The sequence below is a fragment of the Gobio gobio genome (genome assembly GCF_949357685.1).
Source record: "Gobio gobio genome assembly, chromosome: 18".
NCBI lineage: Eukaryota > Metazoa > Chordata > Actinopteri > Cypriniformes > Gobionidae > Gobio > Gobio gobio.
This window is the reverse complement of record NC_137111.1, coordinates 51330142-51355579: the sequence shown is the minus strand read 5'-3', so window position 1 is coordinate 51355579 and position 25438 is coordinate 51330142. Positions and strand designations below refer to the sequence as shown.

The 25438-nt window shown below is 43.3% G+C and overlaps 1 protein-coding gene across 6 annotated transcripts in view; it reads right to left on the bottom strand.

Annotated features, from left to right (window-relative positions):
* LOC307142162 (uncharacterized protein) overlaps positions 1–25196 on the bottom strand; it is a 248757-nt gene extending 223561 nt beyond the window's left edge. For all 6 annotated transcript variants that reach the window (XM_079842775.1, XM_079842776.1, XM_079842777.1 and 3 more), the window contains exons 1-8: positions 24933–25196; positions 8682–8800; positions 8298–8399; positions 5874–5984; positions 3857–3961; positions 2959–3049; positions 2475–2670; positions 379–2380 (exon numbers count right to left, since the gene is read on the bottom strand). In XM_079842775.1, coding sequence (XP_079698901.1) covers positions 379–2380; positions 2475–2670; positions 2959–3049; positions 3857–3961; positions 5874–5984; positions 8298–8399; positions 8682–8782 — 2708 coding nt within the window. In that variant the 5' untranslated portion in view covers positions 8783–8800; positions 24933–25196. The remainder of the gene's footprint in view (positions 1–378; positions 2381–2474; positions 2671–2958; positions 3050–3856; positions 3962–5873; positions 5985–8297; positions 8400–8681; positions 8801–24932) is intronic.
* Positions 25197–25438: the final 242 nt, after the last annotated feature.

The following is a 25438-nucleotide window of genomic DNA, read 5'->3' as shown; positions in this document are numbered from 1 at the left end:
ATAATATTAAGCAGGTTAGGTAGCTGACTACCAGTTGACATTTGCTCCAAATATTTGAGCAGTTAATACAATTAGCTATCTGCTGCAAGGGCCAACACAAGACTAAACATCATCTTTCAAAATACTTCTCTAATGTTTCAAACCTCAGCATCCCTGAACATAGCACTTTATGCTACTTATGTTAATTGTTTCAGGGAGAATGAAACTCTTTGTTCTAAGCTAAAGGAAAACACAAGAACATTAAAACAATTGCAGGACATTTTACACTCTCTCTTGTTTTTCATGACTGGAAAATTAGTCATCAATTTTCCAGGTTTTTTCCAGGACATGTGGAGACCCTGAAAAAAATGACTTTGTTTTACTTTGATTTTGACTTACAGTGCACTTTTGGAGGTTTTGATGACTGCTGATAGTCTAATGAGACACTCGTCTGATTTCCTGAATTTCTGAAGCTCAAACTCCTCCAGCTCTTCCTCTGATGTCAACAACACAAAGACCAAAGCAGACCACTGGGCAGGTGAAAGGTCAGCAGAGGAGAGACTTCCTTTGCTAAGGTGGGTCTGAATCTCTTTCACCAGAGTTTGATCGTTAAGTTCATTCAGACAGTAGAACAGATTGAGGGATCTCTCTGCAGGCAGATTAGCTTCAAGTTTCTGCTTGATGTACTGAACTATTTCCTTGTTGCTCTGGTCATTGTCATCTTGCTGTGTCAACAGACCTCGCAAGAGTGGACGATTAGACCGGAGTGACAGACCGAGAAGGAAGCGAAGGAAAAGGTCCAGGTGTCCAGTTTCACTCTCGAGTGCCATGTCCACCGCAGCCTTGAGAAAATCAATCATGGCTTCATTTATGCTTTCCTGTTCTGTAGACTTGCCATCTTGCTGTGTCAACAGACCTGGTAAGAGTCGCCAGTTGGACCGGAGTGACAGACGCAGGAGGAACGTAAGGAAAATATCTCCAATGTCACTCTCAATAGCCTTGTCCACTGCAATCTTGAGCAAATCAATTATGACTTTATTTTTGTTTTCTTGTTCTGTAGATTCATGAACAAACACACTTTTCTTGTTGATGTATAGAATCAGATGTGCATAAAGGGCTGCAATAAACTCTTGAATACTCAAGTGAACAAAGCAGTACATGGTGCCAAGAGTGATCCCCGTTTCCTCCTTAAAGATTTGGGTACACATGCCTGAGTACACTGATGCCTTAGAGACGTCAATCCCACAGGCTTCCAGGTCTGATTCGTAGAAGATCAGGTTGTTTCTTTCCAGCTGGTCAAATGCCAGTTTCCCCAGTGAAAGGATGGCGTCTGTATCCCAGGAAACATCTGGTGTGTATTCTCCATCATACTTTCGGCGGCTCTGCAGGATCTGAAAGCGGAGAAAGTGTGTGTACATTTGTGTCAGAGTCTTGGGAGTGTCTTCAGTGTTTGATTCCTGCTGTGTTTTAGAGGCGTCATCAGACTCATTGTTTTTCACATCATTATTTATTTTCTCCTCCAGAATGTTCTGGAGAACAGTGGCTGAAATCCAGCAGAAGACTGGGATGTGGCACATGATAAAGAGGCTCTTTGATTGTTTAACGTGATCAATGATTTCATTGGCCATTTTCTCATCCGTGAATCTCTTTCTGAAGTACTCCACCTTTTGTGCATCATTAAATCCTCTGACCTCTGTCAGCCGGTCGATGCAGTCAGGAGGAATCTTACTGGCCGCTGCTGGTCTGGTGGTGATCCAGATGAGAGCAGAAGGAAGCAGATTTCCCTTGATGAGGTTCGTCAGGAGAACATCCAGAGAGGCTGGAGATGATACATCACGCCACGTCTCATTACCATCAAACGTCAGAGGAAGACGACATTCATCCAATCCATCAAGAATAAACAGGACTCTATGATTATTCCTTCTTGTAAGGTTCAGTCCTTTTGTCTCTGGGAAAAACTGAGTTAGAAGATCCATCAAACTTAGTTTTTCATTCTCCTTTAAGTTCATCTCTCTGAATGGAAGAGGAAATATGAAGCTGATATCCTGATTCTCTTTCCCTTCAGCCCAGTCCAGAACAAACTTTTGCACAGAGACAGATTTTCCGATGCCAGCGACTCCTTTTGTCAGAACACTTCTGATCTCCTTGTCTTGTTCAGGTGCTTCAAACATCTTTGTGCATTCAACTGGAATCTCTTGTGATTCATGACGCCTGGAAGCAACTTCAATCTGTCTGACCTCATGTTCAGTATTGACCTGTTCACTGCCGCCCTGAGTGATGTAGAGATCTGTGTAGATGTTATTCAGAAGTGTGGAGTCGCCTTGCTTTGCAATTCCTTCAAACAAACACTGATACTTCTTCTTTAGGCCACACTTTAGCTGATGAATGAAGAGCAGCTCATCTAAACACAGGAACAGAAAACAGATAATTTTAGTCTAAATTTCATCTCCTACATTTGTACGTGACATTATGGCAGATGTTGGTGAGTCTCTTACCTTCTAGAGTATCAGCAGCATTATTTTCCTTCATCTCTCTCAGGTAGTGTAGAGTGAGATCAAGAGCTGCTTCTTTGATACTGCTTCTGTTCTCATTAAAGTCCTTCACTAAAGATTGTGTGTTCTCTTTCTGTAATATTTTCTTAAACTTTCTCAGCTCATTCTTCAGAAATTTGATTAATTTGCTCTCAAGATCCTACAAACACAGCAAGAAAAAAAGACAAAACAACAATTTAAACCAAACTGCACGTCCACATTTGCTCAATACCATTTATTCAATCATGTAAAATATCTGTAAAAAAAAAATCAGTTAAAAAGACAAACGTGATAACCGTCATTTTTGACAAATATACGTATTTTTAAATATATTACATTTTATTCTTATTTTATGTGTTCTTTAAAAGTAAAAAAATAATAATAATTAAACTTCTGTGTTTAATAACATATTTATAAATAAAACACTTATGAAAATGTGTTTTCTTACCTGGAAGATCCGCGGGAGATTGTCTGTGAAATTCCTGTCGTTCCTGTGAGTGTGAGTCTGTAAGTTTGAGTCTAATGTCTCACATTGAAGCCTGTTAGCAAATAAATAAGATAAAATACTGAATGTTCAGGCAAAATGTTATGATCTATTTTGTTTTGTGTGGGTTGTTTTTCTTTTGTACATGTGTGCAGGGATTGGCTGATGTGCAAGGAGTCTGATTGGTGGATCAACCGGCTCTCCGCTTTAAAAGGGTGGCGCTAATGGAAGACGAGGAGCTCATTCTGGCGTTGACCAGGTGGCGTGCAGAGCTCCGGATGCCTCCTCCCGTCGGCAGATCCCAAAGCGTTTCGTTTTGATTATGAGTGTTTGTTTAAGCTGATTTATTTATGTTCACATTTGAGTTTTGAAGCGTAGGGGTGTTCTGCCATTTATTTTTATAATGTTAGCATTTGTTTATTAGTAGGGAGTTAGGGAAGTTTCTTTGTAACTTTTGTTTTACTTCCTGATTAGGTCATTTATATACGTTTTATTTATAAGATTGTTTTGTTTGTTATGTTGGCCTTGGGGCACCCTGAAGCCATTGCTCCGTTATTCACTCATTATTCTTTTTTCTAAAATAAATGTATATATTTTATGGAATTTAGTGTTTGTGGTTTTGGTGATCTGTCGGCTGGGGTTGGTTTTCCTATTTTTACCATCTTAAATTTGCACGTCGACCTCGTCGTTATACGGCGGGTCGTAACACAAAATATTACAGAAATCTCCTGCAAACATTTTCTAGCAGAGAGAAAAGAAAGCTGATTAGCTCTAACTAGCATGTTAGCTGTTTTTTCAAGCATTCACTTATAAACTTTCTAACAGTCCACTTGTGACAAAAAATAAGAAACACATGAAATACCTTTTGGCAGATGGTGGTTTTTTCCCACTGAAGTTCGGCATGTCACCTTTTGAACAGTCACTCTTCACAGACACAGAGCTGGACACATGTGAGCCTGATCTTACACTAATGACACAAAAAACAGAGAAGGGAAAACACACTTTACTACAGGAGGAACTTCAATCTCAATTGAAAAGTTTTAAACGTTGAAAATGGTATTTAAAGGGTTAGTTCACCCAAAAATGAAAATTCTGTCATTAATGACTCACCCTCATGTCGTTCCACACCCGTAAGATCTCCGTTCATCTTCGGAACACAGTTTAAGATATTTTAGATTTAGTCCGAGAGCTTTCTGTCCCTCCATTGAATATGTGTACGGTATACTGTCCATGTCCAAAAAGGTAATAAAAACATCATCAAAGTAGTCCATGTGACATCAGTGGGTTAGTTAGAACTTTTTGAAGCATCGAAAATACATTTTGGTCCAAAAATAACAAAAACTACGACTTTATTCAGCATTGTCTTCTCTTTCGGGTCTGTTGTCAATCCGCGTTCATTACTCCGCAGTGACGCTGCTGACATGTTATCTTTCGCGCCCGAGCTTCGTTTACAGTCTGAGGGAGACGCAAGCTGCGTCCGAAATCAAATACTTCTCTACTATATAGTATGCGAAAAACAGTATGCCAACAGAGTAGTATGTCCGAATTCATAGTATTTGAAAAACAGTAGGCGAAAAGTACCCGGATGACCTTCTACTTCCGGCGAGATTCTGAAGTGCACATATGATGGACACTTTACTATCCCATGAGGCCACGGGAGACGATTTATGAATGGAGGTGAAGGGATGCAACTGACGCTGGTAGGTCACATGATAATGACAAAATGGCGGGTGTAGTACGTCCGGATTGCATTCATCCTACATTCATTCATACTATATAGAACGTACTTTTTTAACGGTCGCCAAGTTCGTTCAAATTCAAATGTAGTACCTACTCACATAGTATGCGATTTCCACAGCTTGAATACAGCGTGCGGATTCAAGCTATGGAAGCTCGGGCGCACCAGATAACACGTCAGCAGTCGTGAACGCGGATTAACAACAGACAGAAGAGAAGACAATGCTGAATAAAGTCGTAGTTTTTGTTATTTTTGGACCAAAATGTATTTTCGATGCTTCAAAAAGTTCTAACTAACCCACTGATGTCACATGGACTACTTTGATGATGTTTTTATTACCTTTTTGGACATGGACAGTATACCGTAAACACATATTCAATGGAGGGACAGAAAGCTCTCGGACTAAATCTAAAATATCTTAAACTGTGTTCCGAAGATGAACAGAGATCTTACGGGTGTGGAACGACATGAGGGTGAGTCATTAATGACAGAATTTTCATTTTTGGGTGAACTAAAACTTTAAATGCAGTACAGCTGTGCATTTGTCCTTCACATATATTGATGGATGATTTATTTTCATGGTGACTTTATGCCTCCTAGTGGCTACTTGTGTAATTCTATTACTGGAAAGAAACTCCAGACCATGTTCAATAAAGGTTACCAGACGTTGTGTTTTGTGATTTATTGTTTTATTCAATCAGGTTATGTTACGTATACCCCAGTGGAGAAATAATGCAATGCTATAATGTACAACACATGAAATGAAGCTTATGCGCAAGTTCTGGCAGGAAGATTCAATGTTACGTCACTTATCACATTCAGACCTATCCAATCAAGTCATAATTCTCAGAGTATAAAAGATCGGTAATTAACACATGTCTGAGTTCACAGATGCTGACGCCAGCATTGCCTCCATCCTCCCCACCACCACCAGGTCGGTCCCTGTCTATACCTCCCGGGGGTCGGCTGCTCCCCTGCCTTCATCTTCAGGCAGGAAATGCAGAGTCCGTTACCCTCGTGACGAGCGCTACGGACGGGGCCTACGCCAAAGAACCTCTAATTTAATACTTGCTGGTCTGCTAATAAACTTGTGGTGTTATCATACTTTATCTGGTCTCCCGAGTCTTCATGGTAGAAATACCTTTTGGCAGATGGTGTTTTTTTCTCACTGAAGTTCGGCATGTCACCTTTTGAACAGTCACTCTTCACAGACACAGAGCTGGACACACATGAGCCTGATCTCTCCCCATCACTAACACAGAGCAGATAGACAAAGCTTGACTACAGGAGGTTCATCTGAGTCTGATATCTGCACACGCTCTCTCTAGTCCTTCAGAGAAATGTGCAGACTCACACGATTCACAGTTTCACAAGTTAAAGAAAGATCATTTTAATTTACTGGATCACACTTGTTTGAAGCTTTTCTTTGATGTGCTTAAAGCGACAGATTAAATATATATGTTCATGATTTCTTTTTAAATATTTGACTAATCTAACAGAAGAGAACATCAAGGTTTAGTTTGACTCAGATGGAGATGTCACAGCTACACAGTTCTGTCAGCATAATTCAATTCAATTAACTGTGTAGTCATTTTATAATGCCTGTCAATAAATTTCAGATTTTCAAACCAAATTCATTTATTTCCCATAATTTACTTCAGTATCTGGTGCAGGGGTTCAGTGCTGAGAAAGTGACTGTACATTTGATTGAGTGTAAATGATTTTGCTTTTCATATTATCTCAGACATTTATCATCTACTGGCTACTTTTTAAAAATGTTTTAGTTGTTTTTAGTCATTCAGTGTATATTACCTATTATTAACTGCAATGACAAAATGATGAATTCAAAACATCTACAACCCCAAATCAGAAAAAGTTGGGACAGTATGGAAAACGCAAAAAAAAAAAAAAAAAGAAGTGATTTCTAAATTTACTTTGACTTGTATTTCATTGCAGACAATATGAACACAAAATATTTCATGTTTTGTCTGGTCAACTTCATGTCATTTGTAAATATGCATCCTTTCCTGTCATTCAGACCTGCAACACATTTCAAAAAAAGTTGGGACAGGAGCAATTTAGGGCTAGTAATGAGGTAAAATGGTTAAATAATGATGTGATTTGAAACAGGTGATGTCAACAGGTGATTGTAATTATGATTTGGTACAAAAGCAGCATCCAAGAAAGGTCTAATCCTTTAGGAGCAAAGATGGGCAGAGGATCGCCAGTTTGCCAACAAATACGTGAGAAAATTATTGAAATGTTTAAAAACAATGTTCCTCAAAGAAAGATAGGAAGAGATTTGGATATTTCACATTCAACAGTGCATAACATAATTAAAAGATTCAAGGAATCTGGAGGAATTTCAGTGCGTAAAGGACAAGGGCGCAAGCCTAAGCTGAACAACCGTGATCTCCGATCCCTCAGACGGCACTGCATCAAGAATCGTCATTCATCTAGAAGCGATATCACCACATGGGCTCAGGACTACTTTGGCAAACCTTTGTCAAGTACCACAATACGTAGTTACATCCACAAATGCCAGTTAAAACTGTACTGTGCCAAAAGGAAGCCCTATGTTAACAGTGTCCAGAAGCGCCGTCGACTTCTCTGGGCTCGAGGCATCTGGGATGGACCATCACACAGTGGAAACGTGTACTGTGCTCAGATGAAGCAGTATTTCAGGTATTTTTTGGGAGGAATGGACGCCGTGTGCTCCGGACCAAAGAAGAAAAGGATCATCCAGACTGTTACCAGCAACAAGTCCAGAAGCCAGGGTCTGTCATGGTATGGGGTTGTGTCAGTGCCCTTGGCAAAGGTAACTTGCACTTCTGTGAAGGCACCATTAATGCTGAAAAGTACATAGAGATTTTGGAGCATAATATGCTGCCTTCAAGAAGACATCTTTTCCAGGGACGTCCATGCATATTTCAACAAGACAATGCAAAACCACATTCTGCACACATTCTGCAGTCCTGGCTGCGGAGGAAGAGGGTTCGGGTACTTGACTGGCCTGCCTCAGTCCCGACCTGTCTCCAATAGAGAATGTGTGACAACGAAGACCCCGAACTGTTGCCCACCTTAAGACTTGTTTGCAGGAAGAATGGGACAAAATTACACCTGAAACACTTCATCACTTGGTGTCTTCAGTCCCTAAACGTCTTTTAAGTGTTGTGAAAAGGAATGGCAACATTACAAAGTGGTAAATGCTTTACTGTCCCAACTTTTTTTGAAATGTGTTGCAGGTCTGAATGACAGGAAAGGATGCATATTTACAAATGACATGAAGTTGACCAGACAAAACATGAAATATTTTGTGTTCATATTGTCTGTAATGAAATACAAGTCAAAGTAAATTTAGAAATCACTTCTTTTTTTTTTTATTTGCATTTTCCATACTGTCCCAACTTTTTCTGATAAGGGGTTGTACATTGTTTAGCAAAGAAAAGAAAGCTAATTAGCTGTAACTAGCATGTTAGCTGTAACATTAGCTGTAATAAGCATTCACTTATAAACTTTCTAACACAGTCCACGTGTGACAAAAAATAAGAAACACATGAAATACCTTTTGGCAGATGGTGGTTTTTCACTGAAGTTCGGCATGTCACCTTTTGAACAGTCACTCTTCACAGACACAGAGCTGGACACACATGAGCCTGATCTTACACTGATGACACAGAGAACAGAGAAGAAAACACACTTTACTACAGGAGATACTACAGTCTCAATCTTAACTGTGACATGTCTATAAAGCCCTCTTTACCAAGTAGATTTTATTTGTTAAAAGTATTAGTTGTGTTTTTAAGTCAAGTCACCATTATATATTTTTAAAACAGTTTAGCATTTGCAAATATAAAACAATGCTTGTTAAGATTTTGTTCTTCACAGAGATAAAAACTCATTTGTGAAACTTAATTTGTGTTTAAAATGATTGTGTGAAGAGTCTTACCTCTGCTCCTCTGAGAGACTCATCTTAGAGAGAGAGTCCTTCCCTCGCTCCTCTGAGAGACTCATCTTAGAGAGAGAGTTCTTCCCTCGCTCCTCTGACATACTGCAGCTAAACTGCCACTGAACACAGATCAGCAGTTAATAATTTCAGATACTTTAATGAGTTTAACTGACATATGGCTCTAATTGTAAGTTCAAATGGAATATGCTTTAAACTCTGAGTGGGAAAAAATTAACACAGTTTGTTTCTGAATTGCAGTTTAAAATAATTTGCAGTATATTTACTCTATTTTATTAACGGTCGATTCTTCTTGGTTTGTCATTTGATCATTACTTCAAGTTCACAATACATTTCATTATTTTCAAATGCTCAAATACCTATTGAGTAAATGTAACCTTTATAAAGTGTGCACACTGCACAATAATTGCGGTGTTAACTAAAATATTCTATGTAATAAAAGCAGATGTAGGCTGCGTTCTTCTTTGACAAATACATACATAAATGAGTGAACCCATACGGGAAAAAAAAAAATTCTGGCCAAAATATATTTTAAATATATGGTAAATGTATGTTGTAAACAGTGAAATATATTCGAAGTTCGATGAAATATATTTTTGAAAGTGAAAATATATTTTGTTCCAGCCTTCACATACCAAAATATTTTTCAAAATGTATTTCAGCGGCAAGAAAATACATTTTCAATCGCCTACATAGACAAAATGCAAATGTGGATGGAACATAGCATATTACCGATCAAAACCTAAACTAGATTTTGTATCCATCATTTAAAATGTGTTAGAAGTATTTTAAATCCTTACAGGAAAAAACACATGAATTATCTGTGTTTTCCACATGTTATCCACTTTTGTCCACATTTGATTTTCCCAAAATACAGAGGGATTGATCACTGTGCAGTCAGAAGAATCCTCACAAATGTTTTTTTTTTATTATTATTATTTGTTATTTGTTTGGTTTATTTTGTAATTTAATGCAAGTTTAATATGACAATTATACAATTTAAATGTACATCAAATAAAAATGTAAATATAAATAAATTGCTAGATGTATGACGTTAAGAACTGCGTCATCATTTTTACGCACGGACTTTGGACTACTGCGCATGCGCCTCATTTTGCTCTAACGATCGACTACCAGCGGGAGTTCTTAGAGGAAAAGGTAAGAGCTATAAAAATTTTATTCGAGTCATCATTTTTTGCATATGTTATTTTAATTGTCACTTTATCTGTTGTCTTTTCAAGGTTTTGTAACATTTGTTCAATTTAATGCCATGTTTGGTTCATTTGCTGACAATCTGCAAAATTCAATACTGAGGTAACGTTAACGTAAATTCTGAGATAAATCTTTTGATTTCCATTGTAGTTATCTTTCATTTGGACACTTAGCAAAAACTACACAAAAATCAGTTTCATATTTGAGCCTGTTACTGATAACAGGCTCAAATACGAAACCTACTGTACAGGCTCCATCAGTGGAGCCTGTACAGTAGGGATGGGAGATATGGCCTAAAATCCATATTGCGATATACATTGCAGCCTCTTGCGATAACGATATATATTGCGATATAAAAATTATAATAGAACCATTTCAGAACAGGTTAGACCCTATGGAAAGCCAAACTGCTAAATGTATTTTTTTTTTTTAAAGAAAGAAACGTTGTATGTAGTTTTGAGAACATTTATTGTACAAAACTGTAATTATAACATATTGTTGCAGATAAATAAAATTCAAGTAGGCTACACTAGCTGCAGAGACTTTAACAAAAAAAAGCAGAACGTTTTAAAAACGTCCTGTACGCACTTATCCATATAATGACAGTAAATATCGACCAGGATAAAACTTTACAAAAATTATACAAAAGTATCACGCAATGATACAGGAAGATGCGTGCCAGATCTGTACCAATTTCGGTACCACAATTTTTTTTATTTAAGTATTTAAAAAAATTAAATGCAATTCAATGAGTTTATTATTTATGATGATAATCATTATAAGTAAATAATACATAACATTTAAAGGCTGTATGCTGTTTAAAAGTAAACATTGTTTATAAAAAAGACCAAATGAAAAATAAGCAACCATCTAGGCACAATTTTTATTATTATTAGTTGAGATGAATTATTATTACATAGAGACAAAAGTAAAATCTACTGTAGGCTACAACAGTAGCCTAATATATTCTGAAAAATTTCTCACGTTAAACCAAACTTTTATTTTGACGGGTTGCCGTGAACACCTTTGAGTGTCTGTTCAGTTGACAGTTTTCTCAAATGAACAGACCTGCAAACTAGGGATGGGCGATATCTTATCGTTTGCGATATACCGGTAAAAATTCTCCCCACGATAAGAATTCGTCTTCCCGCGATAATAACGATAAAGCCTAGTTGATGGCGCGGCCCATCCGCACCATGTCGCCGCTGGCCGTCTCTTGATGCTTAAAGCGTTATTACTTTATGATGGCCGCGGTGGCTGTGTTCGTCACTCTGTATGGCTGAACGGGGGTTGGAGAGAGAATTTTTTGGTGGTGCCCTAAGCAGCACCCGGTGCCCTACGCGCAGCGCGTGATGGGAGCAGGGGCACTGAATCCGCATCTCACGTGCAGAGCGAAAACAACTGCGGAAGAGTTCATAGCTAAACGAGGGGCTACCTGAGGGCACTCTGAACCTGTACAAACAGATGTATTTCACTCGCTGAGCGCTTGGACTGAGCGCTTAAGATATTCGCTCTGTCTCAATCGATCGGTAAAGCACACTATTTCAGTTCATCTCAATGAATGCGCAGTGTTTTTGACGCACATTAAACACTAGTGTGAGGCGCGACTGAGAGCGCTCAGTGTTTCACACACACTCACAGAGAGAGCGAGAGAGTCTTATACCACACAGAATTGATGTACTACATGTAAACAATTTCCTTTGTTGTATTTTCCTGTAAAATAATGGCGTTTATTTGGAATTATTCAGCCTTTCATGAACAGGAAGAAACGAATGCACAAACGGGAATCTCATTGGCTGGCGTGCACCTATTACGGTGCCTGTTTATTTTTATTAGTTGAAGAATTCGTGGAAATATTATCTTATCAACTCAAATTACTGAAGTTCTATCAGTAAATCATTATTTGTAATCTGAAGACATGGTTGGGATAATTACTTTTGCTGTTTCTGTTATTTTTACCACTGTTTGCACCATGAGTGAATGAATAAATACAGAATCGGTTAATCGTTAATATGCAAATGACATATTTCTGAGCGTGACTTAAAGAGAATGACACATTTAATATTTTAAAAATGATGTTATTTACAACACAGAAATGCCTGGAACTCAAGGAAGTGTTGTGACGCATGACACAAAAAATAAAAGACTGACAGTAGAGGTGTAACGGCACACAAAACTGACGGTTCGGTACGTCCCTCGGTTTTGAAATCACGGTTTGGTATGAGTTCGGTACAGCAGTTTTACAAAATTGATTTTTATTTATTTTTTATATTTAACAATGGTTTACTGAAGAAGAAAAAAAGTGTCTGTCCTTGAATGAATTAAATTATATCTAAAAGTTTATTGAAGATATTTCTGTAAATTATATAGGGAGCCCTTACTTGCACATTGATATTAAAGGTTAACAAAATAGAGCCCAAACTATTAGCCTAAATTCAGTTGCTATTTATTTTTAGGTATAATAATCAACACTCAAATAACACATTGTATGCAAACATGTAAACTTCACATTAGGCAGTTTTTGCATTAACTTCTAAATCTAATTATAAAATAGTTTTCTTCTCCAATTCGTAGTTGAAATATAATAATTACACAGTGTCTGTCATTTTCATGACAGGTTTATTTAACATTCATGAAATAATCGAGACATCACTAACAGGTTCAGTAGAATATAATGAATATAACGGCTAATATAATGAATACAACGGCTAATATAGAGCATATATTTAGTGAAAGAGTTGATTTCTCTAGTGAATATGATTCTGTGGACACTGAATGACTGCCTGAGGTAAATGTGATGCTAACGTTACATGACATTGTTTAGTTTACAAACATATATATTGACGTCTTTCCGCCGTTGAAACACTGATTTAGCGATTAACATTACACCACATATATACATGACAGTAAGTTGTAATGTCTCCTCAACACACCTTCAGATGGTCATTCATGTTTATTCTTTATTCTTTTTTTTTCGAGGAACCAGTTGAGTCAATAATTCAGTGAGTTGATTATAACAAAATTTGTCACCACCTACAGGTTTAAATGTGTGACTAATTATTGTAAAAATTAAATATACTTTTCATTTTCAGTAGCAGAAGTGACAGATATAGTTTATGCAGGGTGAGGCTAATCATGAGACACAATTTAAAGGGATGGATCACCCCAAAATGAAAATTAGCCCATGATTTACCTCAAGTAATCCTAGGTGTGTCTGACATTCTTCTTACACTACCCAAGTTAAAAATGTCCTGGCTCTTCCAAGCTTTATAATGGCAGTGAATGGCTGTTTCTGTTTTGAAGTCCATAAAAGTGCATCCATCCTAGGGCTGTAACGATTTGACCCAAAATAAAAACCTTGATTAATTGAACATTTGACCTCGATTACGATTAATGAACGATTATTTTGCTTTTTTTTGTTGCTTTTTTTGCCCTCATAAGGTTTTTGAGTAAGTTCACTGATAAGGTTTGTACTGTAAATATTTTCTACTATTAAAGGTGGATTTTTTTTTCTAATGAAAAAGTGCATTTCTTTGTGATTTTAAAATACTTGAAGGAAACGGTTCACTTTTAGCAGTTATTGTCTATGGGAGTAGAGATATGAGAGTGATTGTGTGTGTGAATTAGTCATACCGTCTCTATTCATTATGAAGCTGTGGTTTGTACTTACTTCAAAGGTATTCAAATGTATGCCTATAACGGTTGAGTTTCTAAGCTACTTTAGTTTAGTGACTTTAGTCACAGGACGGCGGTGACACTGCGTTTCTGCTCGCGATCTTCACGTGATGTGCGAGATTCTGTCTGAGTGTTCGTTTGTCACAATATATCAGGCATTAGTTCAACATAATACACATCTGATGGTCGAAACTCGTTTTACTGTTCAAACTGGCGGGGCTTAAACCACATACAAATGACAAACTTTGTGAGGACTTAGGTGAAAGAGTCTGCCTTCAGGGCGCGCGCGCGCGCGCGTTATCAGAGACGCGACACGGCTCGGCTCTGTGTCACTGAAAAGAAGCTGAGCACTGAACGGATACGTATTGATGTTTTTGAATAGTGGACAATCGCTTTAAATGTTGAAACTGGCAAGCCTTTAAACGCATGTACTTGACTAACTTTATGAGCATGAAAGTGAAAGCGATCTGGATTCAGGGCTTGCGCGCACCGTCTGTGTGTGTGTGTGTGTGTGTGTCAGCGCGTAGGCTATAAGAACAGCAATTAACTGACCTGTATAAACTGTGTAAAACGATACTCGGTTACTTAACGTAACCTCGGTTCTCTCTAGAAGAGGGAACGAGTATTGCGTAAGTTCCTTACGCTACGGGAAAGTATTCTTTCTTCGAGATTTCTGAAAAACCCAAAATTATCCTTAATTTTGTAACATTGTCAACGCAGTGCGGCAGCCTGGCAGACCATAGCAGGCTATTCCAGCGTGCTATTGGCTGCTCTGCTGGCAACTGCAGCAGCCTATCGGTGAGCCCGCGTGACGTGGCGACCAATGAGGGCGCTTCGCGCCCACCTGGCTTCATTTGCCTACAGGTGGGGCGTGGCTACGTGTATATAAGCAGGGCTCACGGGCTGCATATTCGGTTTTCGTAGTTCTGAAGCGTAAAAGCCCGCGGGGCGCACGGCAAGGAACGCAATACTCGTTCCCTCTTCTAGAGAGAACCGAGGTTACGTTAAGTAACCGAGTATCGTTCTCTTACGAGAGGTTCTCTCGTATTGCGTAAGTTCCTTACGCTACGGGAACATATTGTCAACGCCGTGCGCGCCTCGCATACAGCATATGTATCCCAGGGAACCGGGGACCATAACACTGCTCGGGCAGGGTGGCCGGTAAAGGAAACGGGCCACCACATATACGGACACTTCGTTTGAACTGACGGGTGGTTACAACGGGTGGTTACAACACCCTGCCTTATGAATGAGGGAACGGCACCTGCCGGTCGCCTTCAAATTCACCACACCTTGTCTCATGAATGAGGGAACGGCAAGGCCGGTCGCCTTCAAATTCACAATATCTTGTCATATGAGTGAGGTAACGGCACCGCCGGTCACCTTCAAACTCACAACAGCTCTTTTCGTAAATGAGGGAACGGTACCGCCGGTCTCCTTCAAATTTACATAAGCCTTGTACCGAACTTACTACCAGTATGTGAGCTATGTCTGCGCAGAATCACCGGGCAGAACCAACAGCCTTATTGAACTGATAACACTTTCGCCTGTAAGGCAGGAACTTCCAGATTGTAAAATCTCACGAACGTAGACGGGGAGGCCCAGCCTGCCGCCACGCAAATATCGTGGATGGAAATCCCTCTGGCCCAAGCCCACGAAGAGGCCATGCCTCTGGTGGAGTGTGCTCTGACACCTAGCGGGCACTGCAGGTGTTTGGAAGCGTATGCAGTTGCAATCGCGTCCACTATCCAGCTGGACAGGGTCTGTTTCGAGGAGGCGAGACCTTTAGCGCGCCCTCCAAACGAAACAAATAGCTGCTCAGAACGCCTGAAGGCGGCGGAGCGTGTGACATAAACCCTCAATGCCCTGACAGGGCAGAGGATATTGCCACCATCCCCCTCGTCGGATGCTGGCAGAGCCGAGAGGGAGATAATCTGCGCCCTGAAAGGAGTGCCGATCGCTTTGGGGACATAACCATGCCTCGGTCTGAGAATGACCTTAGAGTCATTAGGACCGAACTCCATACACGTCGGGCTCACTGAGAGCGCGTGTAGATCCCCCACGCGTTTCACTGAAGCCAGAGCTATCAGGAACGCGGTTTTTAGCGAAAGGAACCTTGGTTCCACAGTCTCGAGCGGTTCAAAGGGATGAGCCTTCATGGCCTCTAGGACCAAGGCCAGATCCCAAATAGGAACCGATGGGAGCCGCGGGGGATTCATCCGTCTAGCTCCTCTGAGGAAACGGATGATGAGCTCGTTCCTTCCTAGCGTGCTGCCTAGCGTCGTCTGGGCGAACGCTGCTATAGCCGCTACATACACTTTGAGCGTGGAAGGGGACCTGCCCAGTTCCAAGAGCTCCTGGAGGAAGGAGAGCACCCGCTGGACCCCACATTGCTGCGGTTCCAATCCCTTGGAAGCACACCACTCAGTGAACACCGACCACTTAGAACTATATAACCGCCTCGTCGAGGGGGCTCTAGAGTGTGAGATCGTGTTCATAACCCCTTCGGGCAGGTCAACGGGTATCCGTTGGTCACCCATACATGCAGAGACCATCGCTCTGGATGGGGATGCCAAACTGACCCTCCTGCTTGAGAGAGGAGGTCTGCTCTCAGCGGAACTGGCCAGGGGGGTGAGTGCGACAGCTTCACCAGCTCTGGGTACCAAATCTGGTTCTCCCAGCGCGGCGCTATAAGGAGCACCGGGCGGCGCGTTTCCCTGATTTTCGCTATAACCTGGGTCAATAGGGAAATCGGCGGGAAAGCATACAGCGGGAGGCTGGGCCAAAGTTGGGACAGCGCATCCTCGCTTTTGGACAAGAACGTCGAGCAGCGGGCGTTCTCTTTTGTTGCAAAGAGGTCGAGCTCCGCTCTGCCGAATAGGCGCCATACCAGCTGGACTGTCTGGGGGTGCAGGGACCATTCTCCTGGGAGAATGAGGCCCCTGGACAGCTTGTCCGGGCCCACGTTGAGGTGGCCCGGAACGTGCGCCGCTCTCAGCGAGCGCAGCGAGCTGTGTGCCCACACGAGCAGGCGTTCCGTCAGATTGCCCAGACACCTGGACCTGACACCGCCCTGCAGGGTTAACGTAGGACACCACCGTGGTATTGTCCGACCGGACCAACACATGGTGTCCCCGTATAAACGGGAGAAACTGCTTGAGCGCGTTCTCTACCGCTATCATCTCCAAACAGTTTATGTGTAGGAGTTTTTCTCCGCTCGACCAGAGGCCCGAGGCCGGTCTGCCCTCGAAAACGGCGCCCCAACCCGAGGTGGAGGCGTCCGTCGAGATGACTTTGCGGTGTGAGATGGCCCCCATTGTCACTCCCCGCTGGTACCAGTCGGCTACTAACCAGGGCTCTAGGGCTGCAACACAGCCCTGAGTCACTCTGATCCTGAAACCTCCGGCAGCCCAGGCTCTGTGAGGCACTCGGGCGTTTAACCAGCGTTGCAGCGGGCGCATGCGCATTAAGCCCAGCTGGAGCACAGCTGCAGCTGAGGCCATACGTCCCAGCATCCTCTGAAAAAGCTTGAGGGGTGCGATTTTGCCCGGCCGGAAGTACGCAGCCATGCGCCGAACTTGGCGCGTGCGTTGTGGTGACAGGCGGGCAGACATAGCCACAGTGTCCAGATTCAAACCCAGAAATGAGGTTGATTGCGTGGGCACTAATGAGCTCTTGGTCCAGTTGACCGTGAGCCCCAGGCTGTCCAAATGGCTGAGCAGCATTGCCCTGTGGGCGAGGAGCTCGGCCTCTGACTGCGCCAGGATGAGCCAGTCGTCCAAGTAGTTCAATATTCGCATCCCCCGGTTTCTCAGGGGAGCGAGGGCCGCGTCCATGCACTTCGTAAATGTACGGGGTGCTAGTGACAGGCCGAACGGAAGGACGGTGTATTGATAGGCCTGGCCGTCGAAGGCGAATCGTAAGAATGGCCTGTGACGCGGCGTTATCTTGATTTGAAAATATGCGTCTTTCAAATCTAGGGAAATTAGCCAGTCTCTCGGGCGAATATGCGCGAGGATCTGCTTGGTCGTAAGCATCTTGAACGATCTCCTCAAAAGAGCTTTGTTCAGACGCCTCAGATCCAGAATCGGTCTGAGCGACCCGTCCCTTTTTGGCACGAGAAAATATCGGCTGTAAAAGCCTGACTCGCTCATAGAATGGGGAACCGGTTCTATAGCCCCTTTGCACAGCAGCGTGGCTATCTCCGCTCGAAGTAGATGTGCTACTTCTTCGCTCACTCTCGTCTCTATACGCGCACAGAAGCGCGGAGGGCGGCGAGCGAACTGCAGAGTGTAGCCGTGCTTCACTGTTCTCAGCACCCATTCTGATACACCTGGAATGGCTTCCCACGCTTTCGCGTGTGCCAAACGGGACAGAACGGCCTCTGGGCTCGAAACGCCGCGTTTCGCGGGTTTGACGGCCCGTATAAGAGGGGCGGGCGCGGTGCGCACGCTCTCTGTGCTGTGGGCCAGCCTTCGGTGGCTGGCCGCCTTACACACTGTGTCTCTACCGCTTTGAGCGGGGAATGTCTTGTGTGTGGCCCTACACTCATCGCTTCGGCCACCTTGGGCGGAAAACAAATGGTGTGTGGCGCGGCGCGTAGCGCCTGAGGCATAATGTTCGCGAAAATGTGTGAGCGCGTTTGAGCGGGCACAACTCTTACGCGTGGAACATGACCGGTTAAGAGTGGCTGTGTGACAGCGCGTGTGGTGGCTAGGCGTGGACGCAGACAAGCGGACACGTGACCTAACTCTAGCACTCGAGCGGCCGGAGGCCGCTTTATGTGAGTGGGGGACACGGGGTTTATAGTGCTTATGTGCAGGGGTGAACACAGAAAAGTGGGCACATTTACTGCATTTGAAACACATACGGCGTGAGCCGTGCAACCAGAAATAATGCAACTTTTGTGATTTCGCCGGGCGCTGCGCGGAGCTCGGTGCTGGCTGGTCGCGAGGACGGCGAGCAACGGAGCTACTGCTGGCGCCTGGGCGTCGAGGCAGGAAGAGGTTCATGGCCTGCGTCGTCTTCTGTACTTCGGAGAAGCGGTCGACGATCCCCTTGACCGCTGGTCCGAAGAGCCCAGATGGAGAGAGCGGGGCGTTTAAGAAGGCCGCGCGCTCTGTTTCTCGCATATCCGCGAGCGTGAGCCAGAGGTGGCGCTCAGCTACCGTGAGGGAGGCCATAGAGCGTCCGAGGGCCTGTGCTGCGGTCTTGGTAGCGCGGAGGGAGAGATCCGTCGCGCTTCGCAAATCCGTGATCAGCTCAGCGTCACAGCTCCTCTCGTCCAGATCACGGAGGAGATTGGCTTGGAGGATTTGCAGCACGGCCATAGAGTGCAGAGCAGACGCAGCTTGACCGGAGGCAGCGAAAGCGCGGCCGATCAGCGATGACGTCACTCTGCAGGCCTTAGACGGGAGGGCAGCCTTTGAGCGCCAACCAGAAGGCGGGCAAAGGTGCGCTGCGACCGCCTCTTCCACCGGAGGGATAGCGTTGTAGCCTTTCTCAGCCGCGCCGTCAACTTGTGAGAGCGTCGAAGAAGCCTGAGACGAGACCCTCGCGGAGAATGGCGCGTTCCAGGACTTCGCGAGCTCCTCGTGAAGCTCTGGCAGAAAGGGTGCAGTCCTGGCGGTGGGCGCACGGCGGCGACTGTTCAGGAAGCATCCGTCGAGCCGATTCGGCGCTGCCACCTTAGGCGGGGCCAATTCGAGGCCTAGCTGCTCGACAGCCCGGGTGAGAAGGCGCAACAGTTCGGCGTCCTCACCCGCTCGAGAGCGTCCGGAGGCTCGGACTGAGGAGGTCGCGGAAGACCATTCCTCGCTGTCGGAAGCCATGATGGAGCAGCTGTCGGCGCGTTCCGCGGCCGCATCCGCCTCATCCCCAGAGGCGGCAACAGAAATGGCGGCCTGGGGTGGGGGCGGGGAAGGCGAGAGTGAAGCGGGCGGGAAGGGTTCCGGCGAGCTTCTCTCGGCAAACTCCGGAGTCCGCTGCGAGCGGCGCTTTTTCCTGCGCGGCTTAGCAGAGACTGGAGGGATGTCATCTTCGAACTGATCGAGTCGAGCCCGCAGGGTCGACATCGTTAGTTCTTCGCACTCCGGGCATCCGCCGGCGAGAAGTGCGGCGGCGGCGTGATCACGGCCCAGGCAGAGAGCGCAGATCACATGGCGGTCCCCGGAACTGAGCTGCGCGTGACACGAGCCGCAGGTGGAACGAGACATTTTTAGAAAAACGCTCGGCTCTTTTTGTGAAAGTGTGACGCAGCGGCGACAACACTGAGCAATAAAAGGATATAATGCTGCCGGATAGCAGAGCAGGCACGGATGGCTGAAGGTGGCGCGATGCTGCCGGCTTCTTCAGGCGCTGTCCTCTGCTTGCTCGTCTGCACGTTCAACGGCGGCGGGTTCCAGATCCAGCGATGCGAAGGGCTTCGCTGAAGAAAAGAAAATCGAATATGCAGCCCGTGAGCCCTGCTTATATACACGTGGCCACGCCCCACCTGTAGGCAAATGAAGCCAGGTGGGCGCGAAGCGCCCTCATTGGTCGCCACGTCACGCGGGCTCACCGATAGGCTGCTGCAGTTGCCAGCAGAGCAGCCAATAGCACGCTGGAATAGCCTGCTATGGTCTGCCAGGCTGCCGCACTGCGTTGACAATGTTACAAAATTAAGGATAATTTTGGGTTTTTCAGAAATCTCAAAGAAAGAATACTTTCCCGTAGCGTAAGGAACTTACGCAATACGAGAGAACCTCTCGTAAGAGAACATGCAGTTACTATAGTGATTCTGGGCATCTATAAACACAGATAACTGCTCCTGCATCTCTGTGTGTGCCTGCAAACTGCACTTGATGTGACTGACGGGGCGGAGTCACGTGAAAACCGAAATAACCGACATGGAAAAAATACGTTGGTTAGAAGTTCTGAATGTCGGTTTCGGTTATTTTTCGAATACCATTTTTTGAGCTTCGAAGCTTCTGTAGTAATCAACATCGTATATTGGAAGCTTCGGAGGGAAGGAGCTGAACATATCCTTCTCTCTAATAAAGGCTGGAATATGGAGAAGCGGCGCGCCTCACGCGGGCAGGGCTTATGCTCTGCGAACGGGCAATGAATAGTGATACAAAACACACAGATTTGTTACGTCCCAGTTTTGATATATTATAGTAGCTAGTAAAAATAATTCTGGTCAGTTATAGAACAGACTTATGCTGCGTTCACACCAAACGCGAATTGAGCGTCAAAATCGCGTCTACCGCGTCTAGTTTCACGCGCGAACACTTTAAATGCATTCGCGCGTCCGCAGAGAATTGGACGCGCGTAGAAATCGAGCGTTGGAAGCGAAATTGACGCACGTTAAAGGCACTCCAGGAGACATAAAACACCACTCTGCCTCTTTTCATTTTCATTAAACATATATATTAAGCATTAATAGCCACACAAATGTGGTCCAGGCAACTCCTACATTATCTTCACTGCATGTATATTTAAATATCCTTAAAATATAAAGTTATGAAACTTCTCTTTGCCCTCAGTCAAAACGATTTGGCAGACAACAAATTATAGATTCATGAGAGCAAAGCTCGGCCGTTAGATCCACACAAGACGAACCACTACAGGACATCAGAGCCAGAGGCAGACGGCAGAAGGACTGGCCGAGGAAAGGCTGCCTTCGCCGGGGTTATGAGCAGTGATTGCCCGGTGATCGCCTGGATCTCACAACTCCAAAAACACAAGATTATTTTTTTTAAATAGGCGCTCTCTTTATAAATAAACCACAGATTTGAGCTTTAAACAACTACATTCCCACCTGAAAAAGTCTTAAAACTACATTTTGTGACACAATAGTACTATTTTTAATTTATGCAGGGTTTCTCATACACGTCACTTTACCACGTGACAGCAGCAAGCAGGCTCCTGATTGGTTAACGTGGCGCGAATTGACGCCAAAGTTCAAATATTTGGGCGTCAGACGCGAATTCGCTTCAAACGTGTGAATGCACAAAAGCACCATTCGCGTGTAACGCGCGTATCGCGCAAGACGCTCAATTCGTGTCCAATTCGCGCCATTCGTGCGAACTGGACGCGCGAATGAGGCGGATTCGCGTCCTTCGCGCGAAACACGCCTTCCGCGCCGCGAGACCTCCAGACGCGCGTCTACGCGCATTTCCATTGACTTAATATTGAAATCACTCGCGCCAGACGCTCTATTCGCGTTTGGTGTGAACGCATCATAAGAGCCCCTATTTCTGCCCCTGGGGACAGGCTTCGGGCCAATTTTCACGTCATACCTCAAACGCGGGCTTTTTCCTTCATTTTATATTTTAGACATTCATTAATTAAAAGAAACAATGAGGTGTGCAGCGCTGGTGGAAACAACATGAGACTATGACAACACGACTGTTAAGATGGCTCACAGTGTTTAGAGTATCGCCGCAAATGAGTAAAGCAAGCCAACACGCAAACTGCCGAACCTCTTAGATGCTCAAAAACACAATCATCTTCATTAAAACGAATGAGACTAAATGCTCTTACAGTGCTTAGGTCACTCGTTCTGATATTGCGGTCTTTGATCTTGAAATGAGCTGATGAATAGCCTATAATGCAGCTCATATCTGTTGCTTTCGTTGACATGAACTCCGTTAAATGTGCATATAGCGCAAGAATTGAAGATCAGATTTATATTAATTTTGCGGAGAGGTGTAAGTTAAGACAACCTGCCTCGTTTTTATTTATTTATTTTTGAACATGTTTCCTCAAAAAAAAAAAAAGTAGGCTATTATAAGCAAGACAAGTTAAGTGTTGATTTAAATGGATAGTTCACCCAAAAATGAAAATTTGACATTTATCTGCTCACCCCCAGGCCATCCAAGATGTAGGTGTCTTTGTTTCTTCAGTAGAACACAAATGGAGATTTTTAACTTCAACCGTTGCGGTGTGTCAGTCATAGAATGCATGTCAATGGAGTCTAATTCTATTATACCCCTTTTCCACCAAGGCAGTGCTAGAGCTAATTCAGAGCCAGAGCTAGTCCCAGTTCATAGTTGGTTCGACTGAGGAGCCTTCTAAGAACCGGTTTGCTTTTCCACCAGCTGAGAGCCACAACAGAGCCGGTCTTACGTCACTATATACGTCTCATCTCTCTCAGCAACGCTAGCGAGGCAGCGGCAATGTTGCCAAGTATGTGGTTTTGCCGCGGGCTGTTTTTTCATGTCCGCGGGATGAAGCGACCCCAGTTATGTGATATTTAGCCCCATATTGCGAATTTTAGTAGGCAACCATGCCAAAAAACACATATTTTACCCCCAAATGTGATTTTTACTGGGGAATCCCGCCTGGAACGCGATTGGGCTTGTTTTGAGTAGCAATTGGGCGGGTTTGTTGTGAAAACCTGGCAACCCTGGGCAGCGGGAAACACACACACCAGGCTTGTTCGAGACACATCGTCACTGCGCAGACCGATCCACGTATGATATAAAAAAACCGCATGAGTGAATCAAAAGCATAAGGAGTTGTATGCTCTCGCTGGACTCATTATCATACGGCGATCGGTCTCTGCACAGCACCGCTGCGAACAAGCCTTCCATCAACAATGCAAACGTTGCGTTACTATTCATTCACATGGCTTTACGATCCTACATCGGCATCAAAACACAACGCAAACACAGCGAATCCAACGCATTCATGTAGTTCGCCGTAATTTGTATAGACGGAGATTACAAACGAGCAGCAGCTGTTAGCTCCATTAGCTGCTATTTCAAACATGGCGGATCTCAAGTTTGTGTTCGTCTTGTTGACCCCGCCCCCAGCGCCTGACGGAATCGGTTCTTACTTCTAGCCCTGTTCTAGCCCAGCAATGTTTTGGTGCTACTTAAGAACCACTTTTCCTGGCTCGGAGCTGGGGCTTTGGGTGTGGAAACACAAAGAACCGATTTGAAACTAGGCTCTGGCTCCGATCTAGCTCTGGCTCTGCTTTGGTGGAAAAGGGGTATTAGAGTAAAAAAAACATGGACAGACAACTTCAAATTAAACCCTGCGGCTCGTGACGACACATTGATTGAAGAGGAACAGAGGTCTCACGGGCGTGGAACGGCATGAGGGTGAGGAATAAATTACATCATTTTCATTTTTGGGTGAACTAACCCTTTAAGTTAATCTGCCTTTGTGAGATTTCATTATCCCTTTATTTTAAGTGAAAATGCAGTGCAAAAGTGTAAAAAAAGGCTGATTCTACCTCTCCTGCATTTTCAGTTTCTTAACCACACGGTCCAAAAAATATGCCCATTAAATATATTTAAAATTAAACATACCTATAATTGTTTTAGTTCCCCTGTGAACAAAAATATCAGGAAATCCAAAACTAGTCATAGGACAATGTGTGCCCTCTGTACCCTGTTCAAATGTGTATGTATTGTGTTGTCTTTTGTAGGAGGGAAGAGCAACACTGACAGTGGTAATCGAGGCAAGACGAGGCAATCATGCCCGCCATATACGGTAAGTCAATACTTGGTGAAAGGGAAATTTACTAGAAAAATTCAGTTCAAATATAGCTGTGATTTTTGTCTCCTGCAGTGGCAGTCAAGAAGAGATTCCCAAATGTGTCCAAAGAGGCTTTGGTGATTACAGTCAATTCTAAACAGGGGGAATTCACTGCTTGAAAGGGGGAAAAACTTAAAAAAAAATGTATATACTGTATTATTATAATTTTTTTGAACATTGTAAAGTATGTTTCTTGGAAAATGTATTCAAATGTTTATGTGTAGCAGACAAATAAAGTTTCTCTTTAAATGTGACATGTGAATGTATTTTTCTTGGATTTAAATACATGGAGGGCAAAACATATTTTTAAATGCTTTTGAAAAATATATTTGAAAATATATTTTAAAAATGGCCAAAAAATATATTGGTAGAAAATATATTTATGTAAATATTTTTTCGCATATATTTCAAAATATACAAAAAATGGCCAAAAAATATATTTGCAAAAATATATTTTTAAATATATGTAAATATATTTTAAAATATATTTTTTGGCCATTTTTTATTTTATTTTGAAATATATTTTTTTACCGTATGGGATTAACTACGTGCTAGGTTTCATCCCGTCTAAATGGACTGGTACTTTAGAAGTCAAAAACAACACACTAACAACAACAACAACATCCTAAAATGGACGACAACATCTGTGCCCTTCAAATAATTCCAGTAGGCCTCATTTCTGACAGTCTGTTCGGGGTAGACTATAAAAAACTCCCGGAATAAGAACAGGCCTTTAGTAACATCAAATCACGTTTACATTATGAGACTTATATTTTATCCCCCAAATAACTGTAATCAGACAAGTATTAAACTTACAGTCCTGTGCAGTGAGAAGAGAGTTTATCAGTGTTTGAAGCATGATTTCCTCTTCCTGGAGGTTTGTTGGTTGTGTGGTGTAATCCCACAGGAGAGTCCAGTCTGTGGTAAAGCTCTCCGTGTCGTTCAGCTGCTGTGTGTTTGCCTCTGGACAAGATTAACAGCCTTTACTGCTCATTCTGACGATCATCGCCATAGCAGTTCTCTGTGCTTACGTGTTTAACTTTATTACTTTCGTTTTCGTCTTCTTTGTGGGTTTAACCTGCGGGTTGTGAAGCAGCTAAACAGGTTCATATCGCCATCTATAGCAATGGAGCGACATACTCAACATATTTCCAAGTGTTTAATACCGCTTAACCTAATGATTTCAGCAGAGTATTGATCATTTCTCCTGTTTCTGGATCTCCAAGATGCTGGATATTGTAAAAGCCTGGAATCATGAGATTTGTATTAATTTCCTACATTCAATTCGGTTTCATTCATAATATCAATGGCCATGTTCTACA